Below are 17,216 nucleotides of genomic sequence, written 5' to 3'. Positions count from 1 at the left end.
GGCACTCATTGGGCAGCTAGCTATTGTAGGGGGAGGGGTATTCAGCATGCCTTGTGTATCCCTGGGAGAGAGTAGAGAAAGGAAGACCTGCTAGGAGGCCATGGAGACAGTCCAGGCAAAGTGTATGAGGAAGGCTGTGAAACTCAAGAGGAGGGGACAGATTTTAGAAAGCTTGAAATGGTGAGATTAATAAGACCCAGTAACCAAGCTTTTTATCTCTTCCCAAAAGGGCTTGGGAAGTTTTCTGTTACTGTCCCCTTTCATCATTTAATAAAATCATATTCCTCATTGTAGCTATATTTCGGTTGGTTAGGAGAAAGATTTTTGTTTCTAGCCAAGAGAGTTTCTATACCGGTGCCCTAGACTCTGGCGCACCCAGACTCTGGCAGACAAGTGAAACACTGCAGTCTGAAATGTGTTCAACCATGAGTCATTGTGCAACAGCAATTCTACATGGAGTTGGGAGAAATAAAAAGCAAAATTCAATTTTGGTGGAGAGTCTTCAGCCATCTTGGGAAAACAAAAAGGTATCAGCTGAGCCCAACAAACCAAACTTACGCATTTGATTACCTGCCGTTTGGGGTTCTCTTTACTGCCCAGTGTCTTTACCTCCTTCTCCCTAAATCATTCTGAAGTCCAATACATCAATGCACCATTGATTCCATCAATATGGGTGATCACTACATATATTCATGATCTACCTCAGGTGTGTCAAACACGCAGACCACAACATTCTCAAATGTGGTCTGAACCAGATTAAAATGTGGTTCCTATCTGATTTTAATGTGGTGATGTGGTTAAAAAAAAAAGACATATAAACATGTGTGGTTTTCTAAGTCAATATGCAGCCGTTAGAAATTCTTTTGTATGGTTTAATAGTCTCTATCTCTATTTAGGTTTGACACCACTGATCTACACCATAATGACTTATCCAAGCCTCCTTATCCTGTGTTTCTTGTCTATGTCCTTCCAAAAAACCTTCAGAGTACCTACCTAATGTCCACTCTTCTCAGAGCTTCCAAAATAATCTTCCTAATAAATAGGTCTGAATATGTCATTCCTCTACTCAGAAATTTCCAGTGGCTTCCTCTTGCCTCTAGAATAGAGTATAAGTTTCTCAACCTCGAATTTAAGACTCTCCATAGTCTGGAGACCAACCTACCTTTCTAATCTTCTTTCACTTACTTCCTCCCATTCATTCTCCATTGCCAGATGAACCAGAATATCATTTGTTCCTTGATCTTGTCTTCCTGCCTTTTGCCCAGTTCTCCTTACCTAAAATGCTTTCCTTTCACATCTCTGCCTGTTGAAATCCTTCTCCTAAGTTACCAGTCTCTATCTAATCTCCTAATTTCATAAATGAGAAAACTGAGGCTTAAAGAGGTTCACTGCCTTCAAGATCCAGCTCAGGTACCAAGCCTTCTCAACCCAGGTCCAGCCACTTCCCAGTCCCAGCTGAAAGTCATGCTCAGATTTTGTTACAGTACTTTGTTCTTGTAGAAATTTTCTTCTCATTGTACTCCCTAATCAAATTTTCTTATAGTACTTTGAGGATATCCTTTCCCCTTATCACATTCAACCTTATAGCATACAGTATGCGTATTTGTGCATATATGGTTTCCGCCAGGCTGTAAATATCTAAAGTCAGGTACTATATCATTTTTTGTCTTTGTATACATGCTCTGAGCTAAGCTGGCACACTATATATATATTCTGTGTTTAATGTTGGTTGAATTAACTCAGTCTTGTCTTTCCAATCATACTATGAGCTCCCAAGACTCTCTTCTTCCTGCATCTTCCGCTATCTCAAGGAGGGATGAGGTTAGGGGCCTAGCAAGAGTTTCCATGGCCATCTTCCATCTACATCCTTACCCCTCCCATTATACCAGCTGGTTAATATTCCTCCTGAAAATAAGCCTAGAAATGGGTATACATAGTTGTCCTTGTCACATATTTGACAAGTATATGTGACAGATACATTCCCGGATTCTACAACTTCTCCTACTTTAGTCCCGCCTCTTAACACATATGGTAAGTGCTTGCATTCCTCTGCCCTGAAGATTACATGCTCCTTATCTGTCTTTTCCTAACTGATCTAAAACAGGAGCTGCACAGGATTATAGGACACAGAGGGAGAATCTTAGAAGTGATCTTGTCAAACCGCCTCATTTTACACATATAGAAAAATAGGCCCATGCTTGACTATGGATTTGCTACATTAATTCTGTTTTTCTTTTTCTTTTCTAGTGTGTAGAGGAAAAGAGAAAAAATAACATTTTTATAATAATAATAAAAGGAAACAAACTGAGGCCCAAAGAGGTTAAGTGATTTGCCTAGAGTCACATCCAAGCAGCAAAGCCTGGGTTCAAACCTAGGTCTTCTGACTCCAAATCCAAATCTATTGCTCTTTCTACTATACCAGAATGTTATGTCACATGTAGCCACATCTGTCTAAAATGTGGCAGGCATGGGAGGAACACAGATCTCAGAAAAACTGTCCTAGTCTAGGTGACCAAGGACCAGGAATAGGAAGGGCATGGGAAAATCAAGATTAGTATAGCCTGGCTATGGAAAGTTTGTGAAGAAGTCAATTAAGGAGGTATGAAATGGTCCCCTAAGTCACCTAGGAAAAAACGAAATAAAAAACATGCCATTTACAAACCCGGGGCAGCTAGCTGGTGCAGTGGAAAGCGTGCTGGGCCTGGAGTCAAGAAGATCCAAGTTCAAATCTAGCCTCAGATACTTACTAGCGGTGTGACCCTAAGAAAGTCACTTAACCCTGTTTACTTCAGTTCTCATCTGTAAAATGAGCCAGAAAAGGAAATGCAAACCACTGCAATATCTTTGCCAAGAAAACCCCAAATGAGGTCATGAAAGATTTGAATGTGACTTAGAACAGCAACATTTACAAACCTCCCCTTAAATTCCTTCTAACCTTCTTAGGAACTCAGTTGTATAAAATAAAGTGCACCTGTCCTTCCTAGTCTCTAGGCTAGAATGTTTTGGGGAGGTTCTAGACTGTTTCTCCATATCCAGTCTAATAGGGACAGAGACCAAGAATAGGGCAGACTAGAGAGAAGTTAGCTTCTGGGTAGTGAATGGATTCTGAAACATAGAAGCATCTCCTTGAATCTCTTCATTTTACAGATGAGAAATCTGAGGCCCAGAGAGGATGTGATTTGCCCAAGGTCACATAGTAGCCAGGAAGGCAAGGCATGAAGTAAAAAGGAGGAAGAGACCACCCCTGTGATTCTGGGGGTTGGAGAGAAAGCTAACCCAACTGTGTCCCTGAGAAGGCAATACCTCCACCCCACGTCTACTTCCCATGACCAGCCTTTTCAGGAGGGTTGGGGTAAGGTCCCTCCTTTGTCCCAGTTTGGGGCTCTTTCGCTAGGCCAAGAGAATCTTCAGTTGCCATGGAAACAGTGATGTCACCAGCAGAGGCAGAGTGCCAAATCTCCCACCATGGGGGAGGGGGACAAGGAAGGAGAGTTTAGGGGATAGGGAATAGAGCCAGGGGAATAGGGGTAGAAACTCCTGGTAGAGGGGACTGCAAAAGGGCAAAAGGATAGGAAGAGATAGACAGGTGGTAATGGGAGGGTGGGAACACAAAGATGGAATATGGCTTAGATAAAGGAACCCCATTTTCTTCATTATTCCTAAGTTATATGACCTGGGGAAGAGGGAAAGGGAAAAAAATCTTTAGACTGGTAAAGAGACTGAAGGGGGTTGGGGGTGGGTGTTGAATTACAGAGGCAAGAAAAAAGGAAAGATTAAGTAGCCCTGATTTTCTCTGACATGTGCCTTATCAGGTGGAAGTTCTTTCTAGTGTTTAACCTCAATTCGTTCTTGTGTAGATCCAGCCCTCTTTATTTTTTTTTCTTCCCCCACTTGAGATGAGAATTACCCCCCTTCTATCTTTATCCCTTTAGGTGCCGCCCTGACTGTAATAGCCTGGCTCATTTTGAAGCCTCTTCCCTTCCTGATTCCTCATTATGGAAACCAGAGCTCCTGGAAGAGAAACTACTTCGGCTTCTCCTCCCTTTTTCTCTCTTCCCTCCTAAAGCTCGCAAGTAGGAAGACCTGAGCTCCAGTGATGGGCTAGTGAAGCTTTCTCTGGAGGTGAGGAAGGTTCAAGAACCTGGGAACTGCTGGAGTCCTCATCCAAAAGTCACTCAGAATAGATATTTCCCGTTTGTGATCACCTATCCCAGACACTCAGACCAGCCATGAGGTGACCTAAACTGGTAGGCAGCGACACATAGTCGGGGATGGGAGTAGGGGGGCGGGGTGGGAGGAACTAGAACGCGAGGTAGGGAAACCCGTTCTCCCGGCGCCTTCTTCACCACCCCCACCCCCAACCTCCGTGCTCCACACTCAGTGGGCTGGAGACCCGAACACCACTGTACGTGTCACTAACACTCGTTCACAGTTGCTCGCATCCGCGCGTACGAGCACGCGCGCACACATTCTGGTGTGTGTTGGGGTTGGGGTTGGGAGAAGGAAGGTTTGGGGAGGCGGGGGTGGCAAGCGAGGAGGGGCTTGGGGGGGGGGTCGTTCTCTCTCTCTCTCTCTAGCTCCGCAGGCGCATCCCCGCTAGCCCCGCAGCAGCAGCTGCGGCAAAAGCCACAGCGTCAGGACCAGAGCTGCTGCCGCTGGGTCCCCTCAATTCGCTCCACTCACCCGTTCCCTACAAGGCGCTGCGGGTCCCTGGGCCACCCTGCCGTGCAGCTCACGGCCGTCACTTCAGAACCTCGGACAGCGTGGGGAGCTGGGAGTAGAACGCGCCTGGGGCGCACAGCTGGGAATGCCCAGGGGCATGCAGGTGCGGAGCTGCTGACACCCCGGGGCCCAGGTTGGGGCCCAAGAGCACGATGCGTCTACTGTTGCTCGCCCTGCTCTTCTCTTGTTCCTTCGCCCGCGCCGCTTGCGACCCCAAGATCGTTAACATTGGCGCAGTTCTGAGCACCCGAAAACATGAACAGATGTTTCGTGAGGCTGTGAACCAGGCCAACAAACGGCATGGATCCTGGAAGATACAGCTTAATGCTACCTCGGTCACCCACAAGCCCAATGCCATCCAGATGGCCTTGTCTGTGTGTGAAGACCTCATCTCCAGCCAGGTACCCTCCCCCTCCTCTGGGGTCTAGCCCTAGTGACCAAACCCTTTTCCCCTCCTTCACACCATTCATAACCATCACACACAACCCCTAACTCTTATCATTTGTCGTGCTCTGCCGTTTTATCTCTTTCAATGTCCTCCTTAATCCCTGTCTCTTTCCTCTCTTTCTTTCTCTCTCTCCCTCCTCCCTCTTCTCCCATCCCAACCCAATTTCTCTTCTCTATTCTCCTCCTTTCTTACCTCCACTCTCTTTTCTTCCACCATCCTCTTCATCCACATCCCTCCCCTCCATTTCACTGTCCTTCCCTCAGTCCTCTCCTTCTCCATCATCCTCTTCATCTCTCTTCTTCCACTCCATTTTATTCCTTTCCCTCCATCTTCCTCTATCTTTCTCCTCTCTTCCCATTATTCTCCTTTCAACCCCTTATCCACCTTATCAATTCTCTCCTCTCTATTCTCCTCTACAACCTCCTACAATTCCTTTCTTCCTGATCATCCTCCTCTACCTCTTCATCTCTTTTCCCCTCCTCCCCTCCAGTCTCCTATCATTCCCTTACTTCCTTGCCTGGCTTTCTCAGATCCCATATCTTCCCAATGATCATTTCATTTGCTCCCAGATTCCCTCAATTTCATTTCTTTTTGTAGAGGACTCTAATGCAGCCAGCCATCTTTCCATCCAACAGTCCATCTATCCATCCCTTCACACCTTTGTCCCCAGGTCCAGTATTTGGTTAATTATCTTGCTGCCCCCATCATTTCTCAGAGAAGCCAGAACAGATATCTGGCATGCACTGAGATTCTGATGAGAGAGAGAGGGAGAGAGAGAGAGGAAGAAGAGGAGGAGGAAGGAGGGAGAAGAGAGAGAAAGTAAGAGATAGAGCAGGAAAGTGGAGAATGAGGGAGAAAGGAGGGAGGGAGGCGGAGAGCAAGAGAAAGGTGAAGGTAGGGAGAGGAGAGAGTGGGAGGCTGAGAACAAGCAGAAGAGAAGAGGGAGGGAGATAGGAGGAGTAGAGAGCAAGAGAGAGTGGGAAAGCAGGAGAGAGAGAGATCATTCTGTGTATTAGTGTGTGCAGGATGTGAATGCCTGAACAGCAGTCATGTACTCACAGAATGGAGCTTTAGGAGAGGATCTGAGGCCATCACTGTGTCCTATTTTATCTTTTAGTTCTCTCAAATCTCTCTCTGCCTCTTTCATTCTTCAGTATCTACATGGGAAGAGAAAATGGTTGCCTTTCTATGTTGCTATTATACATATAACTGTTTTACATGGGGGCAGGGTACATGTGTGGTTCTATATGTATGAAGAATATGTACAGTATACACATGTGATCACAGTGTGTGAATACGGGAATGTCACAGGTATGAGAAGTATGTTCTTTTGTGTATGGTGTACACACACACACTGTTCACAAATATATACGTATACATACAAATATATGTATTTGGCTCTGTGAAGCATACATAGAGGTTATACATTCTGTATGCGTGCATGTGTGCGTGCATGTGTGTGTGGGGGGGGGGGCGGTGTACATGGGAGGAGGTGTACGAAGTAAGAGGAAGGGGAGGTTAACATAGCTTCCTTGTCCATCTAAAGTTATCCCTCCCCTGGAGCTCAGCTTCCTTTTGAATTCCAACGAAGCCAAGAGGATTACCCGCAATGCAGCCCTTTATGTAAGAGACAGTGAGACAGAGAGACACACACTCAGAGACAGAGCCCCTAAGGCACAGGTGCTCAGATACAGTGTATGGCATTCTAGGCAATGTTCTAGGCAATTATCAAAATCAGGGAGTGTCAATGTCAAGGTCCTAATGGTTAAATAATAAAATGTCCCCCAGCTCCCAACCCACCACAGGACCCTCTCACTGTATCCTGAGGCCACTACACTGGAATCACCTCAGCTCTCTGTCCATGTGCCAGGTTATACTCAATGACCTTCTCTCCAGAATGTCCATTCATGTAGGAGGGGGATACTGCTTGCTCTCAGGCTCCTCCCAAGACCACTCACCCAAACTGACAGAAAGCCAAATCCGGGCAGTAGGAGGCGAGGGAGTGTAAAGCAGTGTTGCCTTGTCAGAGACTGTGGGGGCTGAAGAATAGATGGAGGCACCCAGCAGGGAACAGCTGTTCCCTATGACAGTGTTCCTTGTGGGGGAGGAATGTGGGGAAAGGAGAAACTTAGATCCATGCCTCCAAATTACCACTTACCAGATCACATGGGGATGGTGAGTTAGGAGGGGACAGTGCACAGGTCCGTAGGAGCAAAAGTGTTTTCAGGAATCAGATCCACAGTCTATTTATCATCTTTCTCAAGACCAGACTGATTGTTTAGCTCCTAGAGGCTCATTTATGAGACCACATCTGTAGCCAGCAATTTGGCTCCCCAAGATCCCTGTCTGGGAATGCTGATGCAAAGGGTCTGGGACCGGCACAAGTCAGTCCAATTAGGCCAGGGAGACCTGCTAATTCTGCCTCTCCTCCCTGTGAGATTCCACTATCCCCAAACACACAGACTTGCTCTCCATGACTTATGAGGTAGCCTGGTGTCCTGGAAAGAATGAAGTATTTTTGGCCTTTTGGTATTTTTGAATCCTGGTTCTGCTACTTACTAATTTGTGTGACCCTGGGCAAGTCATTTGACTTCTCCGGGCCTTAGTTTCTTATCTGTAAAATGCAAGATTTGGACCAGGGAAGGGAATAAACATTTATATAGTAACTACTATGTATTAGACACTGGGCTAAACACTTTTTACAAAGATTATTAGGTGCTATTACTATCCCCATTTTATAGTTGAAGAAGCTGAGGCAGAAGAGGGCTAATGACTTGCCCAGGGTCACACAACTAGTATGTATCTGAAAGGCCAGATTTTGATTCAAGCCTTCCTGACTCTAGACCCAACTCCCTACCAGTGGAGTGGCCAGCTCTCTCTAAATGAGATGATCTATAAGATCCCTTAAAGCTCGAAATCTATGATCCTGTGACAAATTAGTGTTGGTGTCCCAGTTAGTGTCAGTTCATGGAGAAGGATTCAGGTAATTGGGGACATTGTAAAAATCAGGAAAGGGAGGGCCTGAATACTTATCTGTGAACTTGTTCTTCCTGGATAGAGAACAGACAACTTCCCAGGCCCTTGTTGATAGGTTCAAGATTCATATCTTCCTTATGTTGCTATGGTCTACTGGGACACCCAGGGCCTTTGGGGGAAGGGGTTTCTCTTACTGGAGACTACTCACTCCACCAACTAGTATCTATGACTTTGGGAAAACTCCAGGGATATCTTGATCTTAAACCTACTGAAAAATCAACCTTTCAACACTACCATGAAGAGGTCAGAGGCTAGAAACTGGCTCTCATCCCCCAGGGCGGGCCCTTTGTGTTCCCTTCAGCCATCGAGTTCTGACAAATTGGATGGGGGAAGAAAGGGCTTGGAGGAGGGTTTCAATGCCATTTTGAGAATTTGATTTGTACCCTTTTCTTTCCAGCTCATCATTTTCACTCCCACACCTTCCTCAGGGTGGGCAGGCTCTGAGTCAGACCCTATAACAAGAAACAGGGAAACACCCCTTTCCCTGAAGGTCTGGGCTTTCTCTCCAAACCTATCAGTCAGATAGGTTTGTCTCACCTTCTTTGTCTCACCTTACCCTGTCTTACCTTCTGACCACCCAGCCCCCTCAGATGCCCTTTACTCCCCAGTTTCTGCACCTCTTGAATCCCTCAACAAAGGTATGGCCAAAGCAGGCAGGTAATACCTGAAGGGCCACTAATGATGTATATGGAGGCTGGTGCTATTAGCTTCCTATCTCTTGCCTCTGCTTCTCTGAATCTTAGCTAAGGCTCTGCTCATCTGGGGCTCTATCATTTTCCTCTAATGGTCTCCGAAGGGGCTTTATGGTCAGAGTGTTGTAATGAGGTTCTAACGAAATCATGTATATAAAACACTTTGGGAATGGTAATGCCGGTTATCATTATATGTGCCTGTATGTAATTGTATGCTATGCAGGAGACCAGGGTAAGGATGGAGTCTCTGTATGTGGTTTTGTGTATGTTTAGGCAATATATACATACAAGGCAGATGTGTCCATATGTAGATGTTGTTTGGTGATGGTGGTACTTTGTGTGTGTGTATGTGTATGTGTGTGTGGGGGGGGGTATCTGCAGCTTTGGGCAACCTCCTCTGGTTTTTTTTATTTCCCTCAGCCCTAGTTTCTACATCCTCCGACATCAGTGGACTCAACTTCTGCTTGCCAGCCTCGGGTTCCGTTTGTCATCAGCCAATACGGTGGGAGGGTGGGCTCATAGGCAGTGCTGGCTGGCATGCCTGGGCCCCCCCAGACCCACAACCCCCACTGACCTCATATCCTATGTCCACAGGTCTACGCAATCTTAGTTAGCCACCCACCTACCCCCAACGACCACTTCACTCCAACCCCCGTCTCCTACACAGCCGGCTTCTACCGCATCCCCGTCCTGGGGCTCACCACCCGCATGTCCATCTACTCTGACAAGGTAACTCCCGCATGTGCTCCTTGATGCCCTGGTCAGCAGTCTGCCCTGCATTATGTCAGACTGGGGTAGAACTGGCCTATGGGCAGCAGTTCTGTGGCTAGAGACAGCTGACTGATAACCTCAGGCCTCAAGGAATCTGGGGACCAGAAGTGAGCAAGAGAGAGGAAGAAAATCGGGTCTGAGAATGGGCAGTAGGTGAGTGGTGATATAAAGGAGGAACCCCAGAACTAGTGGTCCTGAGGCCACCACCAGCTCTTTCAGCTTCTACATGGATGTGGGATCCAGATTCTGTCCCTCCAGGACTAGGCATGACCTTGAGAGGAACCCAGACCACTTTATGTCAGTGACAAGGCTGGAGGACCCTACACAAAGCAGAGGGTGAGGGAAAGCACTCTAGTCTAAGGTGTCCAATAACCAGACCACTAGACTGTCCAGCATTCCCAGGATGACACAAATGTTGTTATTAGCCCAAAGCTAGCAATTGAGATAGCCAAGCAGTCATGCCTGATATTCAGTGCCCTCTTCATACCCCTAGCCCTAGAAGATGATAGAGCCAAGAGTTTCTTCCTCTTCTGGGAAATGGAGACCAATGCCCATCTGCTTTCCTGCTTGGCATGAGGGACGCAAGTTTGCTAGGAAAATTGCCATGTTGCATAAAAATATCAGTTTGTCCACTCAAGAGAGCTCATAGGAGATGCTTTAATCAGCTTCCCCTGCCTCTCTATTACCTCCCAGACCTTACTCCTGTGCTGTGTCACTGGAGGGCCACCAATTTTCTCTGAGACTACACAAAGGGATGTTAAAGTCTAGCCCCAATTCAGGACTGGGTCAGCTGGGGGCATTCCCTCCCCCAACTCAGCAAATTCCAGGGAGCTAATATTGGAACAAAAAGAAAGCAGTTTCAGGACCAAGTAAATCCACTTCACACAGTGGGGAATAAACTGATTGAACTCCTTCCCTCATTAATCAATCAACACATGTTTATTGAATGCTTACTGTGCTTTATACTGGGGAGACAAAGATGTAGGAGGCAGAGTCCCATGCCCTGAGGACAGACCAAGCACAAGAAAAGATAAGTTATTCCAGGTCCTGTGAGTTCAGTGCCCAGAAAATCCCTCAATCTAGCAACCCTTCAGGGAATTGAGTAGACGAAGAACATTATGACCTGGGGCTGTCAGGGGACTTTTCCTAGAAGAGGGGCCCAGAAACTTGAATTGGGATTTAAAGAAAAAAAGAGTTTAAATAAGTGGAAAGGTATGGGGAGGGGCATTCTAGATTTGGAGGTAGCAAAGTACCCACTGCATTTAAGGACCAATGAATGAAGTTAACTCCTGGCTAGAAAGGACCCTCGAGATGAGATCTCATTATCCAGATGGAGAAACTCAGTCTTCAAGAGAAGTGACTTGCCCAAGGTCACTGCCCCGAGAGATGGCTCTGGATGTTGAAAATTCTTTCATATCTGGGCTCTAAAGATTCCCTCCTCCTCATCCCACCCCCAGTCCCCTCCGCCAGCAGCATCTGAAAACTCTGCATGCATGTCTTGGGAAAATCATTTTGCTCACAGATCATTTACTGGACACTGGAGTGGTTAAGCACCATGACAAACACAATCCCTAAATCTAACAGATGCCTCTGGGAGCTACCAGAACTGGATGCATAGGTGGAGGACATCCCGGGATCAAGGACTGTCCCTCAGGCACCCTCTCCAGGAGTTCCTCAGGGCTGAAAACCACAGAATGGGAAAAAATAGACACACAGAGAACAGGCTTTTCATCTTATAAAGCCCAGGAGGGAAGGAGAGCCTACTGAATGAACCCTATAACCTTCAGTTAGTACAGGGGAAAGTATGCTGAAGAAGAAGGGATGTCTGCCCCAAATTCCAATGAAATCATTTATAATATGCTCTTCTCTCTAAATACAAAAATATCTTAGCAACTTAACAAGTACTAATCAGCTCAACAGTCTCAGAACCCAGCCCCTCCCCTGGGGAGAAAAGAACCAAAGTAAGAGCTAGATAAGGCAGATAGATGCTCAACACTCAAAAGTGGGGCTTCAAGGCTAGGTACCCCCAAACACCACTGAGATAGAGGAAAGAACTAAAAAATTAGAAGCCACATTAAACCATCCCAGCTGACACCATCTGTGGACAGATTTTGCTAAGTTTGGATCAGAGATCTGAACTCTGTGTAAAGCTCACTAATTTCTCTGATTTTGTGGTTGTTGAGGCTTTTTGTTGTTCCACTGGTCATGGGGATTGAGGGGAGGGGGTGTGAAGTTGGTGATTTTCCTTTTGTAGTCTCTTAGTGAAAGTTACTTTTAACAAATTCCAACCTTGTCTTGACTGAAACAGGAAGGAAAGGTTTTTTCCACGTCTCTACCAGCACAGGCAGAGATAAGCACATGCGTGGAGGCCCGGTGGGGTGTCAACAGTGTCACCCACAGTGACTATGTCAGCTCCAGAGGATGGGGAAAACCAGCACTGCTGGAGACAGAGAGGATTGGAAGCCCTTTCTGTTGAACTCACATTGACCTACTATATCACTTCTACCCACTGGTCCTAGTTCTACTTCCTAAAGACAAATGGGCAAATCTAATTCCTTTTTCACATGACAGCCTTTCAGATATTTGAAGACAGTCTCCATCTTTTTTTTGGCCGTAGACTTAAAAGGGGGTGTAGGTATATATGTAGATAGAAGCTGTACGAGGAAGAAACCTCTTCCCCATTGACATTCCTTATACCACAGAGCACCACACACACCCAGCCCCTCTCACTGCCTAGATCGGTTTATCTTACCCCCAAGTTTCAAAAAGAACTCAGGATCCTAGAATGATGGACATCTGGATTTTTAAAAAATCATCTATACAAGTGCATGAGAAGGGAAGAATGAATAAGTAAACAGCAGATCATGTGAAAGAGACCAGGAGATTTTAGTGGACTGTATGTTCAGTATCAGTTAACAGTGTGACACAATGGCCATAAAAAAACCCTAATGTAATCTTAGGCTACATTAAAAGAAGTACAATATCCAAAATGAGGGAAGTCATAGCCCCACTGTAGCGTGCCCTCATCAAGCCACATCTGGAACACTGTGCTCAGTTTGAGGATTCAGGTTTTAGAAGGGTCATTGATGAATCTGAGTATTTCTAGAGGAGGGTGACCAGCATGGTAAGGGGACTTGAAATCAAATCACATGGGAACCAAATCATATAGTGAAGGAATCTGGGATGTTTAGACTGGAGAAGAAAAACTTTATAAGGGGGCATGATACCTGTCTTCAAATATCCAAATGGTTGTCCTGTAAAAGAGTCCAGGCTTATTCTGTGTTTTCCTAAAGATCAGAACCTAGGACCGACAGGCAAAAATTACAGAGAGAGAGATATTGACTCAAAATAAAGGAGTTCTTGACAAAAAGAACTGTTTGAAGCTAGAATGGGCTATCTTGGCACTCCATCACTTGAAATGCTTGAGCAGAAGTTCAATCATTACTTGACAAGGATGCTGTAAATAAGCAGTCCAGAGTTGGGTTAAAGGTAGGCTGTATCACCTTTGAGGGACTTTCCAACTAAAGATTCTATGATTCTGATTCTTAGGTGTGGGAGGGAAACAAAAGGTATAGGGATGGGGCAGCTAGGTGGCGCAGTGAGTAGAGCACCAGCCCTGGAGTCAGGAGGACACAGACACTTGACACATGTGCTAGCTGTGTGACCTTGGGCAAGTCACTTAACCCCGATTGCCCTGCCAAAAAGCAAAAAAAAAAAAAAAAAAAGGTATAGGGGTAGGGAGCATAGAGACAGAAGCAGGGGTAGGGAGCATAGAAGACAGAAGAGGGATCCCATGGCTGGGACAGTGCCCAATCCCTTAGACCGGTAAGTGTTAGCCTGGCCAGTGGGGAGGATGGGAGGATCTGGGTGAAAATGTCTGCCCTTTCAGTTTCCAGTCAACTTCCCAACCTCCATCCCAATTAGGTACCCTTTGCTCAGTTTCCATCCCCCATAATCCTAATTCCCCTCAAGCCTTTTCTCTTCTCAGTCTCGTACCTCTCAGGATTCTCTCACCTCTTAGTTTTCCCCACCTCAGACTCTGTCTCTCCTTGGCCTCCACATCCCCAGACTCCAGGACTCAAGTCCTTCTGGCCACTTGTCCCTTAGACCAGAATTCTGGTCCCCTTGGCCTCTATGCTCCTGAGTCCCTGTTCCCTACCCTTAGTTCACACACACACACACACACACACACACACACACACACACACCACACACACACACACACATATATACACACACATTGTAGCTTCTGTCCCCCTCAATCTCTCCTGTGTCCCCTACAGAGTATCCACTTGAGCTTCCTTCGGACTGTGCCTCCATACTCCCACCAATCAAATGTCTGGTTTGAGATGATGCGTGTCTACAGCTGGAACCACATCATCCTCATTGTCAGCGATGACCACGAGGGCCGGGCAGCCCAAAAGCGTCTAGAAACTCTTCTGGAGGAGCGGGAGTCCAAGGTGAGGGGGACAGGGGTGGTTGAGGGAGGCGGCTGAGGCGAGGAGCAGAGGGCAGAGGCCGCCTGGGGCGGGGCCACAGTGTCTGTAGCTCCTATGTGTAAAACACCCTTCTCTTTCCATTGTGCCATGGCCGGCATCACCATGTCTGACGAGCGCCCAACCCAATCTGTACTTGGTTCATTTCACGTGCTTTGCCATAGTCGAAATCTCCCACGTGTCATCCCTACTGGCAAAGGGTCACATAACCTGGAGTTCTGCAAACACCACCCTGCCCCTGCCTCCAGGAGCCCCTTGGGCTGGGTGTGGGGGACTCCAAGCAGGGCTGTTCCCCTCTGCACCCTGGCATGGAGCCCCCTGCCCTGGAACTGTCCCTTTGCCCACTAACACATCTCCCTAGGCTAGGTGCCTAGGAAGTGGGCATAGGTCAGTCCGCTGGAGTCCCGTCAAGTGTATTCCCAAATCCTGAGTGTGAGCCAGTGAGCCATGTAGCCCAGCCCTTAGCTCTACTTGTTTCTTCAGAGACTTCATTCTGATATTTGGAAGGTAGCATGGTATACTGGAAAGAGCAGTCACTCTGGAGTCAGGGGCTCTGGGTTCAAATCCCCTCTTCTGATGTTTACTGCCTGTGTGACCTTGAGCCAATCACTTAAAACTCAGTTCCCTTCTTGGTAAAATGAGAAGTTTGAGTAGGCTTCTGAGGCCCCCTCAAGTTCTAAGGCTATGATCCTATTATTCATCTCGTCCCAAGCCTGTGAATGGGAGGTCTTTATCTGGGCATGGACCTTGAAGCTCTTAAATCTACCCAGCCTCTACAATCTCCAGGCCTTGTCCTTATCAGAATCCAACCAAAACACATCTCAGAGGGTCCCAGATATCCCACTCCTGAGACTGGCCCAGGCATAACCTTTCCGGGATAAGGGCACTATCCCAGAAAAGGGCCCAGGTTCTAGCCCTTTTCTCTCTCCCCTTTCCCAGGTACCTGATTCTCCCTTCCTGAGTCTTACTTCTCCAGCTATTCTGGGGTCTGGGCAGAGAATTGTCCTTAGCACAGATGGAAAAGAGGTTGAAGTGTCTCCCCATCCCCTTGGAGTCTTGCCTTTCCCTTTGTGTTCTCCCTAGTTTCTCTACTCTCATCTTCCCTTTCTTGTGCCCTCCTATATCTTTCCCACCACCAGTGCTGGGGATCTGAGGACTGGAGCATTTAGTCTCCTTTCACTTCAGAGGTGCTGTTATTCATGCTTTCCAATCAAGCACTCTCACCCTCTACCATGACCTCAATTCCTTTGGTTCATGACCACAACCCTGGTCATGAGCCCAATCTTTGAATGCTCCATTGCTTCCTTGGATTAAGAGGGAAGCCAGAGACTCATCCCACACATACTCCCATCCTGTCCTGTGTCTATGCTCAAGGCAACCCTTGGGCTCAATTAGGGTGTTTGCCAGTCCAGAGCTAATATGAGGAGAAACAGGAAGAGAGCAGATTCTGGGGCTGGGGGCCCTAGATAATGGGGAAGACCTTAGGTCTCTCTCCAAATTTTGACCCATTTTATAGATTCTTGGAGGTTCACATCCTTCTTAGCTGACAGAGAAGTCATGAGGATGGGTTTTCTGGAGCTAGGGACATCTCCTACTTAGGACTGGAGGCGTCTGAGGTCAGGGGCCATGTCTCCCCTCTCAAGTTAGAGAAATATAAACAGTGGACCCTTCCAGTGATCAGTGCTGGAGTAATCCTTACTTAATTTTTTAAATAAATGGTCTAGAGGAGGAAATGCACGATGAAATCTATACATTTATAGGTGAGGCTAAGTTTTGTTTTGTTTTGAGAAGAAAGGTGGTACAATGGACAGTGTCCTGGACTGGGAACCAGGTGTCCTAATGCTAGTCTTGGCTGCCTCTAACAAAATGTGTATATGACCTTGAGCAAAATCACCACCTCTCTGGGCTTCAGTTTATGCATCTGCAAAATGAAGGAGATAGTACATTTTAACACAAGAAACATTTATTAAGTGCCTACTATGTGCCAGGTGCTGTACTAGGGACTAAGACTAGCTGTTCTCTAAGATTTCTTCTAGAGAACTGACAATTCTGTGATTCCATAACTCTCATAAAACCTGTAATGCATTTATGCCAGAATATTGGTCCTTAGAATAGATACAAGACTCTTACAATAGATACTAGAAATTGTCTCAAAGGAAGGGAAAGATGTCTGGGGGCCAAGAGGGAGGGTCTAGAGAAAGACTAATTTATAAATACAAAGGTAGAGAGGAGAGATTTGGGCTTATAAAATTACAGAGAGGAGGGGCCCAAGGAAGATCTGCAGCCTGCTTGCTGAACCTCAAATACTAGAACTAGAGGTGAGTAGAGTGGAGCATGTGGATGAATCCCGGGCTATCCCACTTTACTGATTAGGGAGTAAGCTGAAGAACCTTGTTCCTTAGAATTGCTACAAGCTGGGAACAAACCCATGGCAAATTCATAGTGGATTTGTAACCCCTCCTCCAGAGATATGTCAGTAAGATTTGAGAAGGTCCTGTAACTTTTAAGTTTGACCCATACACTTTTAGTCTTTTGTGCAAGGTCCAAGCTGCAGGTCTTCCCATATTGTGCAGACAGGTTTCCTGAGGGTCACAGATCACAAAGGAAGATGGGTATTAGGGGTGGGGGGTGTTACCAACTCATGTGGTGATGAGATGGAATACAACCAGGGCCTTTCCCAAATGTTGGGCACCCCCCCCACCACACCTACACACACACACACACACACACACACACACACACACACACAGTGCCTGTATCCTAAAGGTTCTGTCCAGAGAGAGTAGCTCTGGAGGTCAGAGCTCAGGCTTTCATTCTTAGCAGTGAATGGTGGCAGGGTGGGGTGGGGGAGTGGCTGCTATTGGGAAGGATGAATATCCTCTGGAAAGTCTGAGGCCAGCTTGAGGAGGGTTTGTCTGCTCTGGGCACTGCCTGATGGCCCCAACAACACATTTTTGTCTGTTCTGCCTGGCATTGCATTAACATCACAAGCCAATTCATCAGTATTTCATAGCCTCTTAGGGAGGGGTAATGACATGGAGTTTCCTTTTC

The 17,216-nt window shown here is 46.7% G+C and overlaps 2 protein-coding genes across 5 annotated transcripts in view; both read left to right on the top strand.

Moving 5' to 3' along the window:
- LOC118842317 (proline-rich protein 18-like) overlaps nt 1-4,781 on the top strand; it is a 62,611-nt gene extending 57,830 nt beyond the window's left edge. The window contains exon 3 of the mRNA XM_036749887.1: nt 4,578-4,781. Coding sequence (XP_036605782.1) covers nt 4,578-4,781 — 204 coding nt within the window. The remainder of the gene's footprint in view (nt 1-4,577) is intronic.
- Nucleotides 4,345-17,216, top strand: part of GRIN1 (glutamate ionotropic receptor NMDA type subunit 1) — a 41,159-nt gene continuing 28,287 nt past the window's right edge. For 2 of the 4 annotated variants that reach the window (XM_036751292.1, XM_036751290.1), the window contains exons 1-3: nt 4,469-5,123; nt 9,493-9,627; nt 13,953-14,129. In XM_036751292.1, coding sequence (XP_036607187.1) covers nt 4,875-5,123; nt 9,493-9,627; nt 13,953-14,129 — 561 coding nt within the window. In that variant the 5' untranslated portion in view covers nt 4,469-4,874. Of the gene's footprint in view, nt 5,124-9,492; nt 9,628-13,952; nt 14,130-17,216 lie in introns of all 4 variants that reach the window. The other 2 variants (XM_036751291.1, XM_036751293.1) reach the window with 2 other exon arrangements.

This window comes from Trichosurus vulpecula, chromosome 3 (genome assembly GCF_011100635.1).
Source record: "Trichosurus vulpecula isolate mTriVul1 chromosome 3, mTriVul1.pri, whole genome shotgun sequence".
Taxonomy (NCBI): domain Eukaryota; kingdom Metazoa; phylum Chordata; class Mammalia; order Diprotodontia; family Phalangeridae; genus Trichosurus; species Trichosurus vulpecula.
Note: the sequence above shows the minus strand (reverse complement) of the source record. Positions and strands in the feature narration are given on the sequence as shown.